The sequence below is a fragment of the Daphnia pulex genome, chromosome 10, assembly GCF_021134715.1.
Source record: "Daphnia pulex isolate KAP4 chromosome 10, ASM2113471v1".
In the NCBI taxonomy this organism is placed as follows: Eukaryota; Metazoa; Arthropoda; class Branchiopoda; order Diplostraca; family Daphniidae; genus Daphnia; species Daphnia pulex.
This window is the reverse complement of record NC_060026.1, coordinates 998624-1014424: the sequence shown is the minus strand read 5'-3', so window position 1 is coordinate 1014424 and position 15801 is coordinate 998624. Positions and strand designations below refer to the sequence as shown.

The 15801-nt window shown below is 39.0% G+C and overlaps 3 protein-coding genes and 2 long non-coding RNA genes across 6 annotated transcripts; 4 read left to right on the top strand and 1 right to left on the bottom strand.

Moving 5' to 3' along the window:
- Positions 1-659: 659 nt before the first annotated feature.
- Positions 660-15170, bottom strand: LOC124204649. Of its 2 annotated transcripts, XR_006879017.1 has the most exons (6): positions 14734-15170; positions 8478-8614; positions 1501-1592; positions 1318-1435; positions 949-1103; positions 660-876 (listed from the first exon to the last, which is right to left on the bottom strand). It is a non-coding gene; the product is annotated as an uncharacterized LOC124204649 (long non-coding RNA). The 2 variants fall into 2 exon arrangements; XR_006879018.1 differs by lacking the exons at positions 8478-8614; positions 14734-15170 and adding an exon at positions 1686-1830.
- Positions 4064-4797, top strand: LOC124204647. The gene is made up of 3 exons (XM_046601751.1): positions 4064-4221; positions 4349-4498; positions 4581-4797. The coding sequence occupies exons 1-3, from the start codon at positions 4120-4122 to the stop codon at positions 4710-4712; spliced, it is 384 nt and encodes a 127-aa protein (XP_046457707.1). The 5' UTR covers positions 4064-4119; the 3' UTR covers positions 4713-4797.
- LOC124204646 lies at positions 5692-6732 on the top strand. The gene is made up of 4 exons (XM_046601750.1): positions 5692-5895; positions 5961-6128; positions 6244-6324; positions 6412-6732. Exons 1-4 carry the CDS (start codon positions 5794-5796, stop codon positions 6448-6450), a joined length of 390 nt encoding a protein of 129 aa, XP_046457706.1. The 5' UTR covers positions 5692-5793; the 3' UTR covers positions 6451-6732.
- Positions 8966-11349, top strand: LOC124204645. Its single transcript, XM_046601749.1, has 6 exons — positions 8966-9495; positions 9614-9742; positions 9800-9980; positions 10473-10651; positions 10727-10964; positions 11070-11349. The coding sequence occupies exons 1-5, from the start codon at positions 9046-9048 to the stop codon at positions 10934-10936; spliced, it is 1149 nt and encodes a 382-aa protein (XP_046457705.1). The 5' UTR covers positions 8966-9045; the 3' UTR covers positions 10937-10964; positions 11070-11349.
- Positions 11895-12695, top strand: LOC124204648. Its single transcript, XR_006879016.1, has 3 exons — positions 11895-12047; positions 12183-12334; positions 12422-12695. It is a non-coding gene; the product is annotated as an uncharacterized LOC124204648 (long non-coding RNA).
- Positions 15171-15801: the final 631 nt, after the last annotated feature.

The window sequence follows — 15801 nt, the reverse complement described above, 5'->3', positions numbered from 1 at the left end:
TGTCAATCAAATAATAAACATGTTTGCGGGGTTGGGAAAGGGAAGTGGGGGGGGGTATCTTTCAAGTTTTGGATAAAAAATCAGTTATTAATCTATAACCCCACAATCATATCCCAACCAACTAGTCTCCAAACCCCACAAACTTATACCTTCCAATTCTTCAAACCCCACTAACATACACCTACCATCCTCTAAATTTATACCCTAAACCCCATAGACCAATGTTAAACCTAAACAATGTAATATCTGTAATAAATAAACATATGATTTGAAGTTTTGAAACCAACTTTATTTTATTTTTGAAATGTCGAAAAAATTCAATAAACAGAGCGTCCGGTTCAAGACGTATTTCTTCTGTACGAGTTAAACGCAACCCGCCACCACCGCTGCGGCAATGAGACAAAAAGCAATGGTTTAGATAGCAAGTAATAAACCATGGCTTTTTCTTTCATTGGGTAGTGGGTTGCTTTGTTTAACTCGCACATGCTGTTATAGGACATGTCTACGGCCCCCAGAGATATTTATCTGGACCGAGAAGAAGAGAGAAGTACGAGGCAAGTTTTTCCGGGGAGATGTAGTCATACTAGGCTTCCGGGTTATACTCATGACCCTCCAAAAGTTTTCATCGGATCATGAGCCTTCCAAGTCCCCGTTCGACCAGAGCCCTCCCCTCCTCCTGGGTTCACAGCGGGTGAGTGACCACCGGCGGGCGTTGGTTAGTGGTTAGTTAGGGAAACGGGGCCACAGAAAAGAAGGGAGCCCAGATATGCACTTGTAATTTGATCTAACTAAACAATTGATCTGTCTTCAATTACAGTATTCTCTCGTCGGTTGTCACCAATGGATGAAGTCCATGATCAGTAGCGAAGGATTACCCTGTAAGCAGAATAAACATTTGTTTGGATGCCAATAATATTCAAGCAAGATTGTATCGGCAGAAAGTAATACCTCAAATCAGGAGGGCCTGTGTAAAGAAGTCAACAAGGAGGATTCAAGGTAGCAGCCAACAGGTCAGCAAACAACAGACCTTGTTGACTTTTCTTGAAATGACAGGACTTTTCATAAAATCTGCCATGCAAATTTAGAAACCAGCAGTTTAGAACCTGTAAATAAAAAAATAAAGAAAAACAAGTCACCTTGTTTATAATTTGTGTCCTCAATGTACTTGACTTCTATGATGTAAAAGAATAATTAAACAGTTATCAGTATACACTTGAAATTGTCTCTGAAACATAAGACGGATTGGAGATCAATACTTTAAATACATATTAGACTGCAACATAGAAAGTTCAGTGACAACATGACAAGTGAACTTACACATGAAACCATCAATCAGTTATCCAAGGTTCTCTAGAAGATGGAATGAGCGATTGATCCATGCTGGGGTAGGTAATCTTGCAAGTCCAATACAAACAGCGGACAATTATGATGAATCCTAATAAAAGATGAGAAGAACACATGTTTCAGCAATACTGTAATAAAGCTAGTGTTGGTTGTTACCTGTATCATTTCAATGGCACATTCAGTAAAATATACAATGATTTTGAACAAAATAGTTGACAGTAGGCTGCACTACTCCTAGACGTTTCCTCCTGTAAGTGGATGAGAAACATTAAGGTTATCCAACATATACACGGAAAAGAACAAATCACCGACAAGTTACACACGAAATCACTTGAATTTACCTATGAATTCATTGGTTATTTTCGAAGAAAAGATAGCTTAACTTTTGACAGCAAACCGCCATAAGCCCATAACTGACACAATCAACAGTTCAACACGCCATCTATTTGACACGTCTCAAAACTCAGTATATGAAAGACTCGTCTTAAGAAGATAATGACATAATGTCAGCTACCTGCGTTAGCAAGGGACCCAAATCAAGATAGCGAATATGACCTACACCTACTTAAGTTTAAAAAAAAAAAGAATTTACTTAATTTAAAAATACAAATAGCCTTTTCAGTAAGATTTAGTAGGGAGATGTCATTTGCTTGTTCATTCAACATAATTTACCCTTTCAAAACATGAATTTTGAAGAAAAGAAAACATGTCATAAAATCAAAAGCAATAAGTTGAAGGATTTGACAAGCAAAATTAGAAATTTTTTTCGCACAAACCCCTCCCCAATGATGAAAATCTGAATCTGAAATCAAGAATGGCCCTATCCTTAATATAAAAATGTGCGTGGTTCCCTCATCAGAAAAGTTTCTATGTTAAAAAATTAACGAAAAAAAAAATCTCCAAGTAAATATAAACCTGTTAATGAATGGCGCCCGGACGTCACTTTTGAGCTTAAACTTGTCAACTGAGCTGCACAGCCAAAAGCCTTGCGTAAATAAAAGGCAAAACTCAAAGTCATTATAGCACCTCCGCCTTCGGTCGGCAGATTGCATCACCGAAATGATCTAGCGCTTTTATCATCAGTTGACGAAGTGAGATGGCCCAGACAGCACATATTTCCCGCAGTACGTTTCTCAACAACGGTAAAGGTTTGTGTAAAAGTTTCCATGCTGCCAAGCCATTCAGCGGCTGATCAGCCATCACTCAAATAATTTAATTGACCACCCCACGGAAGTCCATCATTTTTCTTTAATTCCTCACCAAGATTCAATCCCGACGGATCACACCCTTTCCATACCATTATACCGACCCTGAGTGCTGATCTGTCACCACCTTTTTTTTAAGAAAACAATTATGGATTCACTCGCCCAAAGGTTCTCATCCAGCTCATCGACGTCAAGAAGTTCAGGTGGCGAATGGACTCGCAAATTGTACTTGTACCCTGACGTGCATGATCTTACGAAAGACATTGAGGAGCACGTCATGACCAACAGCGAGCTTCGTCGTTTCGGACGAAATAAGACGACGAAAGAAGAGAAATTCGAGAAACTGTTGGGTGAAGACGAAGAGATCGAGCTGGTGAGAGTGTACAGCAACCCGCTCAATTCGGCGCAAATGACCAAAGTGGCACTTCATCACGCATTTGTCTTGTTCAAAATAAAGAAAAAGCAAGAGAAGCCAGAGACGTGGTGGTCGATTGAGAAAAACACCAAGTCCATTACAATTCAGACCTCAAAGAATGGCCGTGAAATCATTCGCGACTGCTACAAAAGAGAACGGCGTCCAGTGGGCCCAACGACACCAAACACGAGGGATAGAGATTTGCCAGCGAATGAAAATGCAACAGTTTACAATCTTATGCAGCACATCTACTTCGGAAACTACTTGAACGATCCCTACAACCTCAAGAACTCAAACTGCCAACACTTCGCCGATCGGATTTTTGAATTTTTAGCTATCCCGCCCGCTGACCGATTTCGACGCATGCTAACCCGATCAGGTTTAATTCTAATTATCACTTGTTCTGTTTTACTTGTTTTCTACGCAATGCTTCAAATATTATCAACAATGTGGATGAGATTTCAAGAACCGGATGAATTATAACCGACACAATTGTATACACCACACGTATATAATTATGGAGGGCAGGCAGGAGCTAGGACACGATAGCCGCACAGGTATACATGAGCAGCGTGGATGGACCTATGAATAACGAAATGGAATGGTATTTATACAATACACACGAATATCCAAGCAATTGAAGCGCTTATGGGATTTGTTCTGATTGCACCATAATTGAAAGAGAAACTTAACGGTCGATCCGTAACGTAACGCTACTTTCCGTAAATAGTAACCGTTTATCTGCGTTTATCGACTACAATCAAAAGTCATGTCAAAGTATCCTTGATACCACCACACTCAAAAGCAGTCCAGCTAGCACCAGATGATAATCTAGGCTAAAAATAATTAAATAACATAGGAGAATTCGATTTTTCTGCGTTATTAACTTATTATCCCCCAAAATAACGACTTCAAATGACAAAACTTAAATTTGAATCACTTTCCAACTCACAAATTTCTAGATTTTTAAGCATCTACGTTTGTTATCAAGATTTTGGTACATTTAAAAAAACAATAAGATAACACACATCAATCAATGTAGACGTAGCCAAAAATCTTCGTGAACACAAGAGTCAACATTAAAGCGCAGACACAAGTGCGCACCACTGCAGCAGTGTTGAGCATTCTACGCTATGGTGTAGACGTGTACGCACGATGGGTAGAACATTTTGGGTGAATTTATTTTTCGGGGTCAGTTTTTTCGTTTGCTATCTTCACGATGGCGACATTTTGCCGAATGGATTGACCGTCGCTTCGGTGCGTGAATAATATTTTTAACTATCTGTTTTATAATTAACTGTTTTACGTCTAATTTAACTGGAAAAGGAAAGACTTGATCTGCTTCTTTTTAAAAATGAAATCTTGAAATCCGACTAAATGACAGGTGGTTGCGAATGGTCTTAAAAAGGCAACTGAATTCTTTACTCCACCCAAAAAAGAAAATCGTGGGAATTTGATTTACAGAATGTTGATCAAAGCGGCAGCATTTGTTGGCCCTCCACCTCCTCCGAAATCCAATTGGGAAATCGCCCAGGTAATAAAATAACGTACCGGTACGGTGATTAAAGTTAAAACGCGCATTCAAACATGATTAATCATAATTCCACGTTTGACAGGAACTGCTTAATACCGTGGTGAAAACCCTTGGGATTTTGAAGTTCTTGTACAACGGTATCACTTTTGTCACTTTTGCCCTTAGAATACTAGCCGAAGTATTTCGGTGGCATATAATACATAATTTACATTAAAGTTGTTTATGTTTAGCCGTTTGTTTGTGGGTGAAAAAAGTAGTGACTTTACATAATACAGCCTGTTGTAAGAAAATAAGCTCAGTGAAATTGTTATCGCATTTTGGCACCAAGTGATAAGGGAATCTCAAAAGATGGCGTGAGTTAATGGTCAAAATTTAGGTGCACTCCTGTACACTCGACCGCCGATTCTGCTGTCCTCATGATTCTTTCGTGACTAGTCAAGATGTTGAATCAAAACCAATAGGAGAACTACAGCCACTGATGGAAGAAGAAAATTGCAGAGTAAAAATACCTTCGACCGGTACCTTTACGTCTACAAGCGCTTTTGTTTAAACAGCGACTTTTCTGGCGGAAACCCCAATAAACTTTAGGTAAACTATTTAATTTTGACTTTTTCTGAGTCCTAAACAAAGCGGTAACGTCAACATTGCATGGCTCTTTCTCAAAAGATTCAATAAAAATCATTTAAAAAGCAATTTCTCTCAGCAAAGACATGAAGTAATAAATGCGCGGCTTGATCAAACACGGTCAAATTACCACAAATGAACAAAAATGAGATGTTAGGCTACTTGAGATGGGTTTCAGATAAATGACTATAGCATTCTAGTGTCGGTATACGCTTTCGAGAACGAAACAATCTTCGGTGTGAAATAGGAAATAAAAATGACTCACAACTCGTGCAATAATCCTCCGATAATCCTCCGCCCACTTTTTTCCGGAAAACGCGTTCGTGCATCGTATTACCGTAAATTAAAAAATTATAATTTTCCTTTTTACAATTAGTAGTGCCACGTCACGCAAATAACTGTCCAAACCGCATCGAGATCTAAAATGCCGTTTACAAGTTATTGGTGTGAAATGGTTGCAACTCAGATTAGGAAGAAGGTGGTGAAAAATTTATCGAATCACAGCCGAAAGCGGCCGAAAGATAACGTCGAATAATCATCAGCTTGGTAAAATGCAGCTCTGTTCACTAGCTCCAAATTCTGTCGCGCACTTTATCCAAGACGGATGTAAAAGTTCGAATCAGAGTCGAGTTTTTTTCAGTAAAGAAGTGCCTTAGCCATAGGAAAAAACCATGGCTTCCGTGTTACATTTAATTTTTACTCTCATTGCTTTGAATATTTGTTCTAGCGATGCACTTCAGTCAGTAGCGCTGCCTAAACAATCAACAGATGATGTGATTTCCCCCAAGTCAAATCACTTTCCGCATTCATTACAATTATTTTTTTGTCTCTATCCCAGGCCAGCGTAGAAGATTTAAAGGAAAAAGTCGATCAGTTGACGGAAATCTTGAAACAACAAGGAGAATTGTTAAAATATCTGGCAAACGAGAGAAAAGCTGACGAGAGAAAAGCTGACGAGTCAAAAAGCGGTTCAACAATAGGAAAAGTTGTTGAAGCTGCTAGCTGGGTGTTTATTCCTTTTTTCTGTGTTTCTCTATCTGTCTGACTATGTCTAGTCGCCCAGTCTGCATCTCGATGAAACTTTGGTAAAAACGTCTATTTTTGACATTTATTTTGAACAGGCTTATTTTGGTTACGAAACTGCGAAGGAATTATGCCATACTAACGTCTTCGATGGGTTCTCCCTTGTAAGCAGAATCAAAGTACATACCACGTGATGATCCTGTTTCAAATAGATTATCATCAGCAGAAATACAAAAACAATAATTATTATTTTTCCATTTTAACAGAAGTATGCTTGTCCTTCGAAGAAATTCTTCAGTGGCTGATGAAACGATAAGAAACATTTAACATTTTTGGGGGGAAGTCGACAAATATTAATATGGGGCGAGCCGCGAGCTGTAGCCTATAACCTGGCCCTTCTGTCAATCTTCGCCTTATTTTAGTCACCATTTAGTAGACAAATCATTTTTGAGTAAGTGTTGTAAACCTTATGCAACGGTGCCCGAATGTCACTTTTAAGCGCTTTTAAGCTAAATCTTGTATCTTGGTCAACTGAGCTGCTCAGCCAATACCCTTGCGTAAATAAATGGCAAAACTCTGAAAATTGATTTGTTGCAAACAATTATTTCGTACGCCTCAAGAGATGATTGCATCACCAGGCTGATCATCAATTGGCGTCGTGAGATCACGAGATCGTTGAAGTTAAAAAAAAAAATAAATAAAAAAAAGTTGTCGCATTTTTAAACAAAGTGATAAGAAAATTGTAAAAGTGTGGCGTGAGGATGTGAAATAAATTATTTCACATCCTCACGTATAACGGATAAATTTTACAATTATTTCAAATAATGAATTTCCTTTAGTGATAAAAAATGAGATCTCACTAGACAAAAGCGGATGAGATCCGGATTCCGGAGTTCATGTAACACCGCCAGCGCCTTCCACAACATAGGCAGGCGGGAATCAGCAGACACAAATCGTCAATTGAACTGCTCAGTCAAAACTCTTGCCTAGATAAAAGGCAGTTGTCTGAAAGAGAAAAATAAAACTAAAATGAAAATAAGTCATTAGCGCGCTCGCCTTCGGAGACGATTGCATCACCGAAATGACTTAGCGCTTTTATCACCAGTTTAATAAGTCATAAAATTGCCCAGACAACGCGTATCTCTCGCAGTACGTTTCTCGACAGTGGTAAAGCTTTGTGTAAAAGTTTCCTTGCTGCCACGCCATGCATCAGTGCCATCACTAAAATGTTTAAATCAACCATTAAACGGAATTCAACTATTTTTCTTCACAAAGATTTAATCCGGAAGGATTAATAACATCCTTTCGTTATTATAACCGACCCTGACTGCTGAGCGAGAGAAAGGAAAAATTATGGATACCTTCGCCCAAAGGTTCTCTTCCATCCTATCCAGCTCATCGACGTCAATAAGTTCAGGTGACGAATGGACTCGTAAATCAACAATCAATACTTCAACCCTATTCGTGAATGATCTAACGAAAGACACTGAGGAGCGTGTGATCACAAATGAAAAAAAAAAAATGAGATGTCACAAGATAAAAGCGGATGAGATCCGGATTCCGAATTCATGCAATCCATCGGCTTCCAGGACAACATAGGCAGGGTCAGTCTCAACAAATAGCCATCGAAATGGACGATTATGAAAAAAATGAAAAAAAAAATGAAATATCAGATGCCAAAAATCAAATGATTATGCTGGCTACTGAACTTTTATCTACGCTTTACTCGTGGAGCGGAGATAAATGAACATAGTATTCTAATGCTGGTCCGCCGTCAACTATACTAGGAAAAAATTGTTTCATTTCACAACGGATTTTACCAGATTTTACCACCCAAATCAAAACCCATTTTCGAGTGAGTTTTCGGTTCTACCTGTTGCCTGAATTGATGAAGCTGTTCAAAAAAATCGATAAAGCTGGACGAATGGAATATTTCCGGAAACGCAATGACCTAGGATAAAAAACAGCACTGGTAGTTGCCTCAAGTTTAAACATTTAGAAATTAATCAGTGATTGGTAAATCTACTCAAACTCAGGAATTACGTCAGCAGGAGACTGTGCGGTCCCTTATGTCCGCCCACCTTCAGTCGTATCAACAAAAGACAATTCTAAAATCCTTTGCAAAAATAACAAATTCCTTGTGGTGGCAGAGCAAAAGACAAGGACAAACGGAGCAAAATGCATAACAAAAACCTGCCAGTATCAAAGGATTGAGTCGGCAGACAGACACCGAAATCACTCAAACAAACTTGTCGGAAGAAAATTTTAAAAGAATGCCATAAAAAATGCAGCTCTAGTGGAAAGGAAATAAACTACGTGTTAGTGGTCTTACCTTCTAAGGAGAATACTGGGCAGCATGTCTGGGTGCTCTCCATCCGTAGAGAATTTCGGAGTTGACATCATCCAGGTGGGAAACGACGAGAATGGATTTAACCAAAGGCAAAGATTCATGTTCTCCATCGGTTGCAACTAAAAATCAAAGCAAACAAAAGGATTAGGTCACAAAAATATCGAAACTTTAGGTCAAATGGACGCATTAACATGTCAAACATTTAGGTAACAGCAGCATGAAGATAAACTTAAAATTCAACTGCACAACAATGTATAAAAAACTGAAAAAAATGAGGTCTTAAAAATTCGTACGTCATCAAAGCGATCCAAACGAATTTTCCACAGCCTAGTCCCAGAAATCCAAATAACACCATAAAATCCAAACTGTTCTTTTCCGGCTCTTAAAAACAGCTATTAAAAAAAGCAATTCGTTTTATCAGCTTATTTCGGTTACAATATGCCGAGGAGCGTACACAGCTGTGTACACATTTAAACTGCCATTCCTGTAGCGAACGTCAACGCCTCTAGTTCATTGGCGAAATTTTTCTGTGACTTTTACTATAACCAACATGGAAAGAAACATTTTCCTACTGTCAGTCGGTGTTGTGTTGCTTGTTTTAAACAACCTGACACTTGCCGGTGAATATTGTCAGGATCAGCACAAGGATTGCGACAACAGCGTCGGCGGAATAAAACCAAGAAATTCGCAACAACTTTCCGATCTGAGCACCGATTTCGAAGTTGGGTCGCCAAATTTCTGGACTGACGACTCCCCATCGCAGACCGGAGTTCGATGGAAGATTGAGGACATTAACTACTCGTGGGAATTGGAGAATCCGGCCCCTAATCCTCCGGCCGGAAGAAATTACATGCGTGTCGATCGCGGCGCCACATTGTCGTTCGGCGTCGCAGTTTTGCGCAGTCCAACATTTCAAATTCCCGCTTCTAGCTACAATGACATTTCCATATCGTTCGACTTTTGGATCCGATCCAAATGGCCCCAGTTCACTAATCTCGAGGTACATTAATCTAGTAACAAATTTAATGGGTACACAGAATAATGTTGAAATACAAATATAAAATTAAATATAAGAAATCTAGTGGGATTACAGCATAATCTAAATTTTAAATTCTCAGCTGTATCTAAATGAAAACGGAAACGAGAGGCTGCTTGTCAGTTTATGGAACTATTCCGACATCAACAATCTAAATTGGGTTACGTATCCTGTCAGTTTCTTTCCACTCCGCAGCGGATCTGAATTCTCGGTAAATGCGTCACCTTCCAAAATTAATTAGATTTTATTCTAGTAAATACGTTGACAGTTGGCGTTTTACGCGTATTGTGGCACGGACGTTGTGGATGCTGTCGCCATCGACAACATCCGCTGGATCGATGCATCGCCAACGACAACCAGCAGCACCGTGACGCAGTCGACAACACGAGAACAAACAACTGTTAAAATAACAACAACTTCGACAGAATCACCAACAACGCCGATAGCAGGTGATAAAAACCAATAGCAATTAAAGAACGTTTCAGATGATTTTGAAAAACAGCAATGATTAACACAGAAGTATTTATTTTTGATGCCTGGTAATATTTGTTATTAAATTTCTTACCACGCGGAATCACACGTCTGCCGTGTGATCTTGGCCATATTCTTTAACGTAAATTCAGAATTAACTCTATCTGATGATCCAAAACTGTTGCGATGACCTCAATGCTGCAAACATAACGTCACCATGCTATCAGAATTTTTACAAGTTAATCAAACTTGTTACTTTACCATCGCAGTGCCAACGACCATCGGGATTGTTGGGCTTAACTGGGCTTAACTTTTATGACTTTCATATTGAACCTTATCGAGACTTCGTCAGGTTCTATATGTATTTTTAAAATCATATATAATACTTATCGTGGTAACTGTGCAAGTTATTCAGGTTGACATTTAAATTCCAGTTGCAAAAGTCTTATTAATTTTTTAATTTTTTCAAGTATGCGGAGGCTCCTACATAGCCACAGAGGAAAGCACACCTATCTCATCACCAAACTATCCAAACTTTTACCCTTCTAAAGAAGTCTGCGAATACATCATCACCACTCCCGACCCAATTTGGAAAATCAGATTAGAAATTGTCGATTTTGAAATGGAGGCTCAACACGACTGGCTATATGTAATACTGAACTCTTAATTATCATACGTTAATTCAAATTCAAAATAATCATGCCAACTGTGTCAAACGAACCAGGTATACGATGGAATGCCAAAGGAATCGCCTCAATTGTTTTCAGCCACTGGTTACCCTGGTTTCGAGGCGCCTGACAATAATCTTACAGCTTCTCTTCCGTGTTACGTAAATTCCAGCGGTCCCATAATCTCAATTGTACACGATTCCGATTATTCACCGCAAGGCTCACTGAAGGGATGGTTAATAAATTTCGTAGAATTTGTTGATTAGACGTTCTGCAGACCACACACTATTACTTGTAAGTTGATATAAACAGCTCCCATATTCATAACACAAGCAATTTAACAAGAGAAACATATTTTCGATGGTCGAATCGACTTAACGTCGGACAACAAACGCTCAGACATCTGCAGCCCTCGCTTTTCGCCCCAAAACTGATGAAAATTGGAAACGACGGCGGCAATTTTGGATTTTTCCCTCCCCCGTACCTCCAACGTTTGCCTTTGCATCCCCCCTTTCGTATTCTTTCAAACGGGATATTTGACTTCTACTCAAACTTTCTGTTATTCAGTCGACCATCAGCAACTCACATAAATATAACACCATATCGACAGTTTTCTTTCATCCAAGAATTGAATTACATTTAGAATGACATCAAGTATTAAACAATCGTACGGGCCAGAGTTTTTGCCGTTATGTGTCATTATTTGCTTGAGGTAACAATACAAGCGGGGAATTATCAACACCAACATTGATCAACTATTCAACCGGGATTACCACCGCAAACGCCGGTGATCCCGTCACCTGCGACCTGAACAACGTGCCAAACACGGCCAAAAAAGGTTGGACCCTCATTTAGTCGCCCTGTTTATTAGACGCAAAAGTTGGAATCGGCAGACACAAATTCTGTCATTTTTCAGGCGAGAAGGGCTCTAACCTCAAGTCAAAAGTGATGTCAAAGTGTCCCTGATGCTACCACCATCAGCCACCGGCCAGCTATCACCAGATGATAATCAAGCCAAAAAAAATAATTGAAATAATCACAGAATAATTCGATATTTCTGTGTTATTATTCTCCAAGATAACATAAATTATAATTTAAGGTGACTTCAAATGACAAACTCAAGTTTGCATTTACTATCAACGTAGACGCGTAGTTTCATAAAAATTTTTATCAAATTATTAGCGTAGATATGAGACAAATTTTTGGTGAACACAAAGGTGGCTTCACCACTGCAGTGGGAAGCATTCTACGTTCCACTACAGACGTGTACACACGATGGATACGACATTTTGGAAGTTTTTTTTAATTCTAGTAATTTTTATCGTTTGCTATCGTAATTTTGGCGATAGTTTTCCAAAAGTATTAACCATAACTTCGGTGCGTGAATAATATTTTTAACTGTCTGTTTTATAATTAACTGATTTACGTCTAATTGAACTGGAAAGAAAATACTTAAAATAAAATATGTTATACTCTTCTATATAACATGAAATCTTTTTGGACAAATAACAGGCGATTTTCAGTTGTCTTATTGTGGCAATCCAATTGTCTTCTCCCGCTAAAAATCCAAATCGTGGGAATTTTATGTACAGAACGTTGAAATCAAAGCGGCAGCCTTTTTTGGTCCCCCGCCTCGACTGAAATCCTATCTGGAAATCGCCGAGGTAATAATTATGAATTGTGGTGAAAGTTAAACGCGAAAAAATTCGAAACGTCATAATACGAATTGAATTTTATTCCCCGTTTTACAGGACCTGCTTGTCACCGCGGTGAAAATCCTTGCGTGTCTTACTACCCTACACAAATGTGCTATCGCATTTTCGGACAAGTGATGAGGGAATCGTAAAAGAGTGGCGCGAGTTTATAATCAAATGTAGTGTGTGCACCCCCAAGTTGTGTATTATAAACATATTTTTATTGCGGCGCAAATTTAAAACGCAATTTTATGATTGCATATTATTTACGACGTATATTTGTCATCTTACATTTCAAAAATTAAAAATAAAAAGAATACTATCAGATCAACCCACGACTTTCTCAAAGGATTCTTTAAAAAGTAATTTTTAAAAGGCAAGTTTTTTTTTCAACGCACTCACTTCGGAGTTCGGACTGGATTTATTCGACGCCTTCGAATATTAATAAATCAACTTCCTCTGAAAACCTGGGGTAATGTCATTAATTATAAAATTCGCGGCTTTATCAAGCACGATAAAAATGTTGAAGAAACGAACAAAAATGTAATGTCAGACAAATGAGGATTAGATCCGGAATCTGTGCGATCCGGTGAAATCCATCGCCATCGCAATACATCCAGTATGCGATGGCTCTGCAAGTAGCCACCGAAATGGACGATCACGAAAATTAAAAAAAAAAATGTCCGCAGTCAAAATCAGAATAATTACTGCGCTTCGTTCGTGAAGATTAAGATGAATGACTATAGCATTCCAGATTCGGTACGCTTTCGAGGACGAATCAAGCTTTAGTATGAAATAGGATATCAAAATGATTCACAACACACTAATGCCTAACCTAATCCTGCCAGTATCAAACTATCAAGTGGGCAGACAGAAAACCGAAAACGCTCGATACCAAAAAAACATCGGAATGAAATTCAAACAAATTTTAACATAAAGTTGCAGCTCTAGTGGAAAAGAAATTAACTAGGTCCTACCTTTTTTAGGGGAATACTCGGCGGCATATCGGGGTGCTCTCTATCCATGATTACGCATCTACATTTGCTATCAAGACTTCGTTTTAAAAAAAATATATACGTATATCACATTACATTATCAACGTAGCAATAAATCTTCGTGAGCACAGAGTAAATAGTAAAGCGCAGACACAAGTGCGCTTACCTCTGCCTAAACTAGCCCAAGTTCTTTGGTGGCATACAATACATAATTTACATGAAAGCTGATTATGTTTAGCTGTTTGTTTGTAGCTGGGAAAAAGTAGTGACTTCCCTAATACAACCAATTGTAAGGCCAAAGGCCCTTTGATATTTTTATCGCATTTTCGAACGAAGTGATAAGGGAATCTCAAAAGAGTGGCGTGAGTTAATGCTGGTCAAAATTTAGGTACACTCCCGTACACTCGACCGCTGATTCTGCTGTCCATATGATTCTTTCGTGATCAGTCACGATGTTCAATCAACAACATTAGGCGAACTACAGTCACTGATGTAAGAAGAAGAAAATCGCAGAGTAAAAATACCATTTTCCATTTCTTACGTCTACAAGCGCTTTTGTTTAAACAGCGACTTTTCCGGCGGAAAACTCGATAAGCTTAAGTTAAAATATTTAATTTTCTGAGTCATAAACAAAGCGGTAAAACAGTCAACATTGCATGGCTCTTCCTCCAAAGATTCAATAAAAATCATTTTAAAAAAGGCACGTTCTTACAGTGCTCTCACTCCGCCAAAGACCTTAGGAGGTCAATTCGCGGCTCTATCACACACGGTCAACAAATTACCACAAATGAACAAACCTGAGATGTTACTAGAAAAAAGCGGATGAGATCCGGATTCCGGCATCCATGATGCAATCCATCGCCTTCCAGGACAACATAGGCAGGATCAGTCTCAACAAGTAGCCATTAAAATGGACGATAAGGGGGGCGGGGATATCGGATGCCAAAAATCAAATAGCTCTAGAAATGACTCTCAACTTTTATCTACGCTTGACTCGTGGAGTGGGATTTAAGAACTTGGAGAAACTACACTGGCAGAAGCCATCAAGTTCAAACATTCAAAAATTATTAATCGATTCGTAAAAACTACTCAAGGATTGCGTCAGCTGGTACACTGCACAGTTTCAGTGTCTGTCCATTTTCTGTAAGATTTGTATAAACTAAGCGGCTCTAAAATTCTTTGCTAAAATCAACATTTCCCTTGTGGTGGCAGAGCAAAAGACAAGGACAAACGGAGCAAAATGCCTAACCAAAACCTGCCAGTATCAAAGGATCGAGTCGGCAGACAGACACCGAAATCCTCCAATACCAACAAACTTGTCGGAAGATAATTCTAAACGAATGTCATCAAAGTTCAGCTGTAACTGGGTCCTACCTTTTTAGGAGAATACTGGGTGACATGTCTGGGTGATCAGCATCGCTCTCCATCCGTAGAGAATTTCAGAGTTGACATTAAGTGGGAAACGACTTCCTCGTGAATACCGTCGATTTAACAAAAAGCGAAGATTCGTGTTTTCCATCGGTTGCAACTGCAATCCAAACAAAAGAATCGATTAGCTCACAAAAATATTGAGACACTTCCAGTCAAATGGGTCGATCTAATTAATTTATCAGACCCACCCACTTTTTCCAGCAACTAACAACTACAACAACATTCTTCTTGGTAATCTATGGTTCTTCTATGGTAATAAGACTATCGGCGAATTACCATTCCCAACATTTTGGTAACAGCATGACAATAAACTTAAAATTCAAATACAACACGATGTTTAAATAACTCAAGTAGATAAGAGGTCCATCTCGTCCATCTCTCAGAGCAATTCAAAGCAACGCCCCACGGCCTAGTCGCAGCACATTATCCTACCTATATGTTAAAATGTGCCGAGGTGCGTACACAGCTGTGTACACATTGAAACTACCAATCCTATAGCGAACGTCGTAAATTGTAATTTCTATTCTTCGGAAATTACTTGAACGAAACCTTCAACCTCGTCAAGAACTCAAACTGCCAAAAATTCGCAGATCGGATTTTTGAATGTTTGGCTATCACCACAGATAACGTCACAATTATAAAGACAACACGAAGGACGCTGGAAACCAGGCGGGAGCGAGTAGGCCCATAGGACACGATAGCCGCGCAGGTATACTAGCGCGTATACGCACCGATGGATAACGAAATGGAATGGCATTATACAATAAAAGCGAATATCCAAGCAAATGAAGAACTTAGCGGATTCATTCTTATCGCATGACAAGTCAAAAATAGACGTCACGCTCAACTCCCGCCTTTTATCGGAGCAAAATTTAGGGTCCACATCTCATACTATATCCGCAAACAGTGCTGGTCCGTTTATCAACTTCTATAAAAGTCAAAAGTCATGTCAAAGTTTTCTTGACAGCACCACAAAAGCAGGCCAGCTATCACCAAATGATAATCTAAGCA

Bases quoted from the DNA above. Each gene is read 5' to 3' on its own strand.
- LOC124204646 (XM_046601750.1), top strand. From the start codon at position 5,794: ATGGCTTCCGTGTTACATTTAATTTTTACTCTCATTGCTTTGAATATT. The intron at 5,896-5,960 runs GTGATTTCCCCC...TCTCTATCCCAG, and splicing joins CTAAACAATCAACAGATGAT to GCCAGCGTAGAAGATTTAAA. The intron at 6,129-6,243 runs GTGTTTATTCCT...TATTTTGAACAG, and splicing joins TTGTTGAAGCTGCTAGCTGG to GCTTATTTTGGTTACGAAAC.
- LOC124204645 (XM_046601749.1), top strand. From the start codon at position 9,046: ATGGAAAGAAACATTTTCCTACTGTCAGTCGGTGTTGTGTTGCTTGTT. The intron at 9,981-10,472 runs GTGATAAAAACC...AATTTTTTCAAG, and splicing joins ACCAACAACGCCGATAGCAG to TATGCGGAGGCTCCTACATA. The intron at 10,652-10,726 runs GTAATACTGAAC...CAAACGAACCAG, and splicing joins CTCAACACGACTGGCTATAT to GTATACGATGGAATGCCAAA.
- LOC124204647 (XM_046601751.1), top strand. From the start codon at position 4,120: ATGGGTAGAACATTTTGGGTGAATTTATTTTTCGGGGTCAGTTTTTTC. The intron at 4,222-4,348 runs GTGCGTGAATAA...ACTAAATGACAG, and splicing joins ATGGATTGACCGTCGCTTCG to GTGGTTGCGAATGGTCTTAA. The intron at 4,499-4,580 runs GTAATAAAATAA...CACGTTTGACAG, and splicing joins CCAATTGGGAAATCGCCCAG to GAACTGCTTAATACCGTGGT.